At 42.8% G+C, this 10980-nt stretch overlaps 1 protein-coding gene across 4 annotated transcripts; it reads right to left on the reverse strand.

The window, feature by feature from the left end:
* Positions 1 to 281: 281 nt before the first annotated feature.
* TMEM215 (transmembrane protein 215) lies at positions 282 to 8251 on the reverse strand. 4 transcript variants are annotated; one of them, XR_008626575.2, is made up of 3 exons: positions 7034 to 8251; positions 5840 to 6713; positions 282 to 4714 (listed from the first exon to the last, which is right to left on the reverse strand). XR_008626575.2 is itself a non-coding variant. In XM_003830108.4 (2 exons), exon 2 carries the CDS (start codon positions 6653 to 6655, stop codon positions 5948 to 5950), a length of 708 nt encoding a protein of 235 aa, XP_003830156.1. In that variant the 5' UTR covers positions 6656 to 6713; positions 7034 to 7666; the 3' UTR covers positions 282 to 5947. The 4 variants fall into 4 exon arrangements, 2 of the variants coding, with proteins under 2 accessions (XP_003830156.1, XP_008953727.1); XR_008626574.2 differs by having other exon boundaries at positions 7013 to 7666; XM_003830108.4 differs by having other exon boundaries at positions 282 to 6713; positions 7034 to 7666.
* Positions 8252 to 10980: the final 2729 nt, after the last annotated feature.

The raw sequence follows: 10980 nt of genomic DNA on the forward strand, positions 1-10980 counted from the left end.
GCTCCTAGAACCACCAGTTCTTATCACGTGTTTGGTGCAGTCTCTGACTCATGGAGTGGAAGTTAGGTTAATCATGGAGGTAGGGGAAAATGTTCTGGAAGGATTTCTTTCTTTCTTCTTGTTATATAAGACGTGGTTTTCCCAAAGAAACAATATACTAAAATAAAAGTTAGGGTCCCAACCCACAGAAGCCAATTTTAACCCATATTGTTGCTGACTATATTCAACTTGAAAAAGAAAGTAGGCTTTGAGGGTGAACTAAATGGTGCAATTTAGAGTTTTCACTGAGCAAGATGGAATAAATGAGTGTGTCAGGGGGTGAAGTAGGGGATTGGAAAGATGGATAAAATGTGGTCCCTGCCTTCAAGGAGCTCACACTACAGTTGGAGAGACAGATACCTATGCAACTAATGTGTGTGATGATAGTGGTGGAGGGTGTTGTGAGGCCAGAGAATAATAGAAGGATTAGTTCTGAGTCGGAAAATCCAGAAGATGGTGGAAGATGTGGCAGCTTCTCCTTGAAGGACGTTAGGGCCTTACGCAGCAGAGGGGTGAAGACAGGGCATTTGAGGCACAGAAAATGGTTGGGGCAAAGCCTTAGGGTGGTCAGCTGCAGGGCACAATCAGGAATATTCAAGAAGCTCCCGCAGGGGATGGGAGGTAGTTCGGAAAAGCAGAGGAACAGAGTGGGCCTTTCTGAGTTGGTCTGGTGGTCTAATCACTTATATAGAAAATAATGGCCAGGTGCAGTGCTAGGATCACGCCTGTAATCCTAGCATTTTGAGAGGCTGAGGCTGGTGGATCACCTGAGGTCAGGAGTTCGAGACCAGCCTGGCCAACATGGTGAAACCTCGTCTCTACTAAAAATACAAAAATTTGCCGTTTGGTGGCAGGCGCCTGTAATCCCAGCTACTGGGGAGACTGAGGCAGAAGAATCGTTTGAAACCTAGGAGATGGAGGTTGCAGTGAGCCAAGATCATGCCACTGCACTCCAGCCTGGATGACAGAACAAGGCCCTGTCTCAAAAAAAGAAAGAAAGAAAGAAAGAAAATAATTGCCCATACTTTTCATGTTAAGATACAGGCAGGTGATTTTCAAAAGCCTAGTTTTTTCAAACAAATGTGGTCTGGCCTCCTACTGAAGAGTTGTCTTATGTACAATAGTTCATTACCATGAAAAATAAGAAAGTGACTAATTGCAAAATTATCTTTTATGTTCAACTTTCTAAAGATAGATTTGTCAAAGAGCAGCACAGGAGATTTTTAATAGCTTTATGTACTGTTTTGTAATCGGTTCATTTTGTAACTCTGTACCTTATTAGGGGTAAAGCATGCAAAGCTTTGTACTATCACCTAGAATACCAAGTCTGCAGGCTGTAATCTGGGGTCAGGGAAGGAATAAAGGGAAAAATAAAAAAAAGAATCCCTAATAAGGGTCAGTCCCAGGAACAACTTGCCAAAGACTGTGGATATCTAACATCAGTGCCTGCCTGTTTGTGTATCTGGGCAGCATCATGTACACATTTCTTTTGTTTGGGTGCCCATAGAGTGAGGACCCTGTGGTAGGTCATGAGAAATCAAAGTCATGGTCTCAGACTCAATGGTGTCTACCTGATTTTATGTGAACTGGACAAGAGGTTGAATGGAATCTAGTCTTTTATTAAGATATTTGGGCAAACCAAGCATTTGTCCCCATTTCCATCCTCAGTTTAGTTTTTCCCAGTAGGAAACTGAAACACAGAAAACTCAAGGGCAGAGTCTATCAGATTCCTGAAATTCCAGTTCATTTGTAAGTCACTGATAGGCGACAATACATATACATATGAAATACAGTCTATTATAAAATATATGATGAGGTACTTTAAGAAAATGCTTTTGGCATATTACAAAGTCATTATTATTGTTTACATCTATTTATCATTTTGCTTGTTGAACACGATGCTCTTGAAGACTGACACCACTGTAATCTAATTGTGAGAAACACACCACTGGTATCTTAGCTGGGGAAATGTTCCGTCTTACTCCTAAACATACTAGTTCTGGTCCTGATGGGAGGATCTTTTGGAAGAAGCATCGTTTTGTTTCCCACCCTGGGTCTTATATCCACAAGAGTGAAGGGAAGACCCACACAACAATATGGAGAGTTCCATTCATTTACACATTTCTGCCTCCTCTCTCTCATCCACAAGGAGATACCTGTTCAATAGTAAAGTTCCTCTCTATTGGCATATAACAAATAATATAGCAGTGTAACCAGCAATAGGAAAAAAACATACAAAATCATCCATAAAACTTAGTATCTTGCCAGCAATAAGGAATGGCATGATAAATTATGGAACATCACTAAAATGGCATATTACACAATTGTTCATTGATAATTAGAAATACTACATAGAAACATGGAAACATGCATGGAATATAATTCAAAGAGAAAAGAAAAACACACTATTATAATATGTATGCTGCATTTGCGTGTGGAGGAAGCCTGGAAGATGATATACCACAATAGAAACACAGTAGTTGCTTTAGGATAGTGAGGTTGTGGGTTTTCAGAAACCTTTTCTTTAATGTGATAAAATACTAGTATTAATAACAGTGAATTCACCAAATAAATGATGTTATGGGTACAGAGGGAGGCTATTAATAAATAAGTAGAGCTTGGACATTGCAAAAGAGAAAAAACATTTAACAGAATGAATCTTCCTTTCCTACATTTGTCATCTCAGTGGATATTAAGATCCATAGTATTGAAAACATTTTCAAAGCAGCTGCTTAGCAGGGTTTGGAAGAGAGCCTGAACTTAACTGTATCTGGATTTTGTTTGCCAAGATGACTGCAACAGAAAATAAATCTTAAAACAGATGTCTAATATGCTCTCGTTTGAGTATCTTGTCTGAATTCTCACTTAAGAATCAAGAAGCAGTTTGGAAAAACAACCCATGTGCACAATAAGTAGGCATACAGAGAAAGAGAAATTCAGTAGAAAAATTTTGAAAATAAAATGCCTATTCAGAATCAAGTTGCAATGTCTACTTCGATTAACAGCAAAATAAAGTAATGTCTACTTAAATTTATATCTGTCTAGGAGCTCTTGAAGGCTACCAGGAACAATCCTCATGTCTATTATATTGATAAGAACAATTTGCTAAAACTGTATAACTCATCAGAATGAGTTGCTGTCTTTTCCTCTAAAGGGCTGAGACACTTTTTTTCTCTTTCTCTCCTACCTCTGTTCAAAAAAATGTGGCTTTTACCCTTTTTTTGTGTATATATTTTTTTGACTTTGGAAGTTTAACTCTGAATAGTACTTACAAGTATTGATTTGGGGCACCAGGTTACCTTGTTGCATATAGAAAGGAGTTGGTTAATATGTTAGGAGAAATTCACACACACAATCATACATTTTATTCTCACTGGTCAAAGTTAAAACCTCTCACACCAACATTTGCAAACCTTTATTTTAGCACAGGAAAATATTTCCTCAAATGCATACTTAAATACCTTAAGTATCTTAAGTAGGTAATGGGAGAAGAAACATGAAATAGGTTTTCTTCTGAAGTAGAACTTGAAAACAAGATAAAATACCTTATATCTCTAAACTAGTAGTTGACCCTCAATTTGGAAAGAGACAGAATGATATAAAGGAGTTTTAAATGGTTCCAAGAAATCAGAAAAGTAACTTTTCCAACCCCCAAACCATACCTGACACTGCAAGCATCTTCTTTCAGAAAATTGCAGCATTATTGTCTAAGATTTGCTGAGTCTCTGTGAACATCTCTCTGTCTCACTATCTCCTCATCTCTAACGGTGGCAAACTTCTTAAAGGAAGTTTTCATTCCTAAAGAGTTATTGCATAGTTCTCACCATTATAAAAATATGATTCTCTGTCTTCAAAATGCATTAAAATTATTAAAAGTTACTGTGATTTTAGGAAACTATCTCTCCCCATCCCAAATCCAAATGTCAATCACATTTAGTGCAAGGTTGTGTATTAGATTACTTTGAGTTATACCAACATTTTAAGTTTTCTCCTCAAAAATATTTTACTCTGATTATGTTCATTTTATTCTCAGGAATGCATTGTGTTGAATAATCCGCTTTCATACATCTACAAAATTCTTTTTTGAGTAGTAGCTGTGCAATGTATGTCACATAATTATCATAAATTTCATAACTTTGGCATGCATTTTGCTGTAACTCATTTCCTGGCAATATATAAAATGCCTTTGACATAACACCATAGAATATTTAAACTGAAAATGAATGATAGAAATAATCAAGTGTAAATCAGTTCCCCCTCCCTTCACAGAGTAGGAAACTCAGGTGTAAGAAGATAAAATTTGCCCAAGATCATGCATCTCATTTCTGATATTTAAGCCCTACTAAAATAATTACATATTTTTGATCTTGAACTTGACTTGAAAATTATGATTTTTTAAAAATACCATGATTTTTAAGACAGAACAATTGCTATACTTAAGAAAGAATTGCAGAGTTGGAATTGAAATACACAAAACATATATGCCCAAATTTTTGTCCTCAATTCCCCTTTTGGGAGAAAGTGACTAAGACTATATGATCACTTAAAATGATCATTCTTTGAAGGATACAAAATACTTCTGATCTTCAAGATGAACTCTATCACCATTCTTATATATAATTCATATTTTTCTTCACCGGGGATCAAATGGCATTCTGCTTGATAGCCTTCTTATCTATTGCAGTTGAGCAAGTGAAATAGAAAGCACATTTTAGGATATCATTGTGATTTGTTGTTTTCCTCAGCAGCAAAAATGTATGAAATAAAGAGACTTTTATCATGTAATGTTCACTGATCAGGTGAGCTTAATAAAATCTAGGCTTCACTTAAATTTAGTAGATGAGTTCTTGTTTCACTGGCATTTACAGTCTGTGAGAGGAGTTGAACAAATGTACAAATAATGACACTTCCAAAGGTTTAACCATTGCATTTCATACAAATTATGTGCAATGTTCAAGGCTAATGTGTAGACTTTATAGTTTTCAGATTTTAAAAGGTATATAGGAATGGTAATTATCAGTACATGTCTGCCAATGTTAAAGACTTGGATATATATGTAAAATTCATTTTGTCTTGATGAAAACAAATTCCAATCTATGAAAGTATCATTTCAAATAATGTTGTACCTGGTAAGGAAATAATACATGAATGATAGTAAATGTTTAGAAAAAACTCATTTCAGATAAAGATGCAATAAATGGATTTAAACGAAGAGTTTAAGAAGTAACATAGCCATCTAAAAATGTTAACTTTTCACATAGCTGCTCACACTTATTTTACTTTATTAGAGACCATGATCTTGTCAGACAATAATGCCACAAGACTCAGTTACATAATCCAACTGTCTTTAACTACCCTTTTCCCAAAAACCATCCCATCTAAGGAGGGTTTAACTCTTATATCTTGATTTTTTTTTCTTTCAGCAAATACCAAGTGTGATAAGCTTTTAACCAGGCAAAAATTACTTTATATAACGGATCATTAATTTTCTTTTCAACTTATTCAAACATAAAGCAGCTCAGTTTCCCTATGGTCAGCTCATGCATCATTTGATGCCTCACATCTGCAGCCCACTCTAGATTTATCTTGCTCTCAGCTGGTTCTGGATAGCACTTTTTGGGTTATTTTACAAAACATTTAACATTGTGTAAATTGTTAAGAAGCAACTGGAGTAGCTTCCTTTCCTACCCACTGCCTCTTCCAGTGTCCTTAACCCTCATCGCCCTTCCCTAAGATGTGTCCCCAACATGCCTATTTACATGACTCTCGGGTACCAGAGGTTATCACACCCATCACATACCAGGTCAATTTCTAACAGTGTGAAGGCTCTCCAAGCAGAGCAATTTGCTTCCACGGGGAGCTGGGCTTAGTCATATTCTATCAATCCAGCCACCTTTGTAGGCAGAGATTAGACGATGGTCTCGTGGTCCCACCTGCCTTGTATCTGATTGATATAACAACAGTATCTGTCATACGGGCTGTTCTGCTTGTAGGAACAAACGATGATACTGTCCTGGGGCACAAAGAAGATGCTATCCTCAGGCTCAGGGCACTCAGATCTGTCCCTTGCTGAGCACTTGACGTCCAAGGCACTGTAGGCGAGGGAACTGCCCGAGGGGCAGTAGCCGTCCAGGTATCTGGACGTCTCCTCCTGATGCCCATTCTGGACGAGGCTCTGGCATTCTCCTTCCTCCGTGGGTGTGGGGCTGTTGATGGAGCTGGCCACGGACACCTCACCCTGGCTTTGTGGGGGAGGCTTCCCCCTGAGGCCCGCCTTCTTAGCCAGCTCATCTGAGCTCCCCTTGCCGGATTCTAGGTCTGAAGGGGTCCTCAGCAGCTCTACCACCTCCTTGTCTTTGGGCTTCCGGAAGCAGGGCAATTTGCGGACCCACAGCAGCTCGTTCTCTGGCCACTTGGTGCATCCCTCGGTTTTCCTGGCCAGGGCAATGGCTGCGATGCCTGGTAGGCAGATGGCTGGCCCGATGGCCAGGAGGGGGATGTTTCCCAAAGTCTCCCCTTTCATCCCAGAGACGGTGAACATGAAACCAAAGACCAGGAAGACACTGACCAGGGCCACCACCAGCCCAGTCCTCGGGTTAATGTCATCAGGCCGCATCTTTCACTCCATCCAGGTTGGGGGCTGCTTGCTGACCAGGGAGCAGCGTTCCTCTATTCTGTCAGAGATGAAACCACAGTGCGTTAAAAAAAAATCCAAGTCAAGCTCCCACCCACCAACTCTTGTCTTTCTCTTGCCCTTTGTCTCCGACTTGCTTCTTGACTTTCAGTCTTGATCTCTGTCTCTGTATCTCTCTTGCAATCTCTCTATCTCTCTCTCTGCGTTTCTCTTGCAATCTCTCCCTGTTTCTATTTCTACTCTTTCTCTCCGTCCCCTCTCCCTCCCTCCCTTTCTTGTGCCCTCCCTCTCTTCTTCTCACTATTGCAACCTCCGTCTCTCTCTCATATCAACACGCACCGGCTGGGGTCAACGAGGTACCTGAGGTTTCCTGCCCTCTCCAGGAAGTAGGGAAAGAAGCCAGGCTGTCTCCTCAGAAGCCTCCACAGCAGCTGCCCCCTCGGCTCGCTCCCTTGGTTCTGGGAGGAAAGCCTGGTTTCCCCCACGGACTCTGCATCGGGGAGGTGGAACGTGGGAGAGCGGCTCTCCCAGCAGTGCCCGTCGGTCCCCGTGCTGTGCAAGCGGAGCCCGGCGCCAGCTCAGCGCGCAGAGCGCGGGGCGCGGGAGGAGGAGGGAGCACGGAGTCTGGGAAAGAGGGGACGCGGCGCGAGCCTGGCCTTGTTACATCACTGTCAGAGCAGGCTCAGAAACGCAGACAGACGCGCGGGGGCGCGAGGGGGTCAGCCCCAGAGGGAGGCCACCCGGCGGCAGGCGCTGCCCGGGGTCTCGTCGGGGCTGCTGGGAGCGGCCGGGGTTTGTGCCGCCGCCGTTCCGGAGGCTGAGCAGGGCGACCTGACCCGCTTCCGTGCCCGGGAAGGGTCTGGGGCGCGAGGCTGCCAGTGGCCGGAGTCGGAAACCAGGGTCGGTTTGCCCACGGGGCAGCCGTTGCAATATCCGAGCTCGGGCTCCCAGTCCGGGATCCGAGGAGTTAGGTGCCAGCTGGAGATGTCCCTCGGGGACCCGCACCCTTCTCCAGTTACAAATCCGGGTGACTGACGGCAGGCCCAGGGGCTCCCCGACCGCCCTTCTCTCAACCCCTCGACTCGGGGCGCGGGGGGGTGTGTGTCCCTCGGGGAGCCGGTGCCCGAGGACTGCTTTGGTCCCGGCTCTGGGCGGTGGCGGCGCGCGAAAGCGCTCTTGCAGCGGAGCGACTGCGCCGCGGGAGCGCACAGAACCAGCGCCCAGGCGGAGTGGGTTAGTGGTGAGGGGTGGGTGCCAGGCTAGTCCGGGCCTTGGGGGAGTCCCCGGAGTCCCCGTGGCTTTCCAGCTCCAGGCTCGGGAGAGGGTGACCTTGGAGCCGGGATTTCACTTCTACAGCGCTGTGGCTCCCTGGCCCCCAGTTCACGAGGAGAAGGGGCCTTGACCGGTCAGGACCACCACCCTACGACGCCGCTCAGCTCTGGGCGATTCTCTCCTCCCTTGCTGAAGCAGGCATTGAGAGCCTGCGTTCCTCCCGCTCTGGTAGGCAGAGGCAGATGGATTCCTCTGGCCCCGGGGGGCAAGACTGGCTTTGGCTGTGATTCTTCAACAGGGCTGCCCATTTAGGATAGAGGAGGGCGGTGGAGAACAGGTTGATGAGCGGTACATGCTTTCATGTCAAGACACTGATTTACTGGAAAGAATTTTCACATCCAGGCCTTCCCCAGTTAAACTAGCTGTATATTCCTGGGCAAGTGACTTAACCTCTCTGAGAATCAGTCGTCCTATCTGTAAAATGAGATTAATACCAAATATATGAGAAAACATTGTGAGGATTAAATAAACGTAAAGTTCCTAGCACAATGCTTGGTACATAGTCTGTGTACAAAAATTACACACACATGCACACACGTACACATGTATATGTATATATATTTGTCATCATAATTAGTGTCTTCATCATGTATGACAGGAGCCAAACAAATCATAAAGGCTGTGAGACTAAGGACTTTTTATCCACTAGGCAATGAAGAACGCTTGATGTATTTTAAGCAAAGATCAATATAAAAACTTTCCAGTTTGACTGAAAGGGGCGGCAGGTGAGAGCATAGGTTGGAGCTGGTAAGTCTGGAAGCCGGGAGTCTTGTTCAGTAAGCTGAGAAGTTCAGTAAGCCGGGCAAGACATGATGTGGCCTTAACAATGTCGGGCTGGTAGAGGAGTTGGAAGGAAGCAGATCTGAGGGTATTTAAGGGTTGAGTGAAGTGTCTTGGAGCACAGTGAAGTGAGATGAAGGGAGGAGCCAAGGTCAACTCCCAACTTTCTCACTTTCAAAGGGGTGGATCAGGAAGCAGATCCTTCTCATTTTCCTCTCCATCATCTATTTTGTATCTTTTGTACTCATGACCATTAGACAGCTGCTGCACCTTTAGGCATAGAATCATTTAGGAGGGAAGAAAGGAGAAAATGCAAAGGGTAAAAGTGAGGTGCCAGTTCTTTGGCCACTTGTATGAGGACAATAATAAATTTCCTGGCAGCCCCCCCAAGTAGATAGGCATCTGCCTGTAATTGACCAGAGATGGATGAGCTTTGGGATACAAAGGTACCTGGGAAATTGTTGTTTATTTATTTACCAGATCCACTGATGGTCTGAAAAAAGGGTTTTGTTTAAAAGGAGCAGCATACTGCTCCTTTTAAATACTGGGGAAGCAGCTCGCTACGTGTGTTACAATTATTGAAAACTTTTCCCTTCTTAAAACCGTTTCTTTTACTGACACCATTCTATCCTAGTTTTCTTCCTATCTCCCTGGTCACTTATTTGTAGGCTACTTTATAAACTCCTATTTTATTTATTTTTATTTTAACAAACCCCTTAGATACTGATGTTCTGTGGGTTCTATTCTTGCTTCTCCCCTTTCTTGATTTCTCTTCTCTTTCTTCTCATTCTATAATAGCCTCGAACAGCCTGAATAGGCTGATGACTCCCAAAACTCTCTCTTTAGCTTTGTCATTTTCCCTCAGCCCCAAATCTATAATATCCAACTGTCTGCTTGATATCTCTAATCTGGATGGTATGCAGACACCTCACACTTGCTAGGGACTTTAGACTTCAGGGATTTAGACTTTAGTGATTTTGATCTATGGGGATTTCAACATTAGGGATTGTGGGGTTTGGGATTGTGTCCTTTGGGATTATGTTCCAAACCCAACCCCATCATTCCTTCCATTTGCCAACTGAGAATATTTGCAATTGTTCTCTACTCCTTTCTCTCCCTAACAGCCTACGTCCAGTAAGTCACCCAAGTCATTATAGTTTTACCTCCTAAGTCCCTTGATTATCCCCTCTTATGGTGGTGACCCTAGGAAAATAACTTTACCTTCCTGTGTTTCAACTTCTTAATGAAACAAAGACTTTGAATGAGGTGCTAGGTAAGATTCATTTTAGCTCTAATGTTCCTTGGTTCTCTTGTAGTTACTTCTGCAGGGCTGAGCTGATGTCAGTGTTGTGGACGTGTTTTGACAATAGTGCTGGAAATAAAGTTGGGTCCTAAAGAAGCAAGATTGCTGAGTGGAGACCTCCTGTCACTTGTACAAACATCCAGTTCTTTTCTGATTTTTAAGCCATGCAGTTTATCTACTTAGGCATTAGATAAGACCCAGACATAAAACCACAGGAAACTTCAATTGCTGTTTAATTATAAGCTTCATTTTCAAAGCAATTCCTTCTTAGAGGTAATTTCAGATGGTCTTTGAACAGCAGGTATACTTGCCCAAGTCAGCGGCAACAGTGGGTAGGGATTGGAGACATCACTCAGGGTCACAATACTCAGAGACAGATAAGGTGTTCTTAGTATTTAATTTCTTGCCTGTATAGTCTGGATTTTAAAACCTTAAGCAGTTCTTGCAATCCTGTAAGCATATACAGCCATGTACAAAGGCTTTTTCTTAGAAGAGCAAGGAATTCAGGCTGAAATGGGACTTTGGCATGTGGGTGTTTCAGAAGGAAACAGAACCTTTTATTTCTGAAATTATAGAAATCATGGCATGCTAGCCTTTGAAGATACCCTGTAGTACATCTACTCCAACTTCTTTATTGTACAGATGAAGTCTAGAAAGGCTTCATTCATCCAATATTACTTGAGTATTTATTGTGTGCTTAGCATTGTGCTGGGTGCCGGGGGTACAAATCAAATATGACATGGTCTGCCTTTATAGAACTCACACCCTCAGAGCAAGTTGTGTGTATGTCAGGATTGGACAGATTATGTGGTGACAACAAAAGACCTCCAGTTCTACAAAAGCTACATGCTCATAATATTATACATGTCTGTAATGGGCCAGCTGCTGCCTC

Source organism: Pan paniscus, chromosome 11 (genome assembly GCF_029289425.2).
Source record: "Pan paniscus chromosome 11, NHGRI_mPanPan1-v2.0_pri, whole genome shotgun sequence".
NCBI classification, from domain to species: domain Eukaryota; kingdom Metazoa; phylum Chordata; class Mammalia; order Primates; family Hominidae; genus Pan; species Pan paniscus.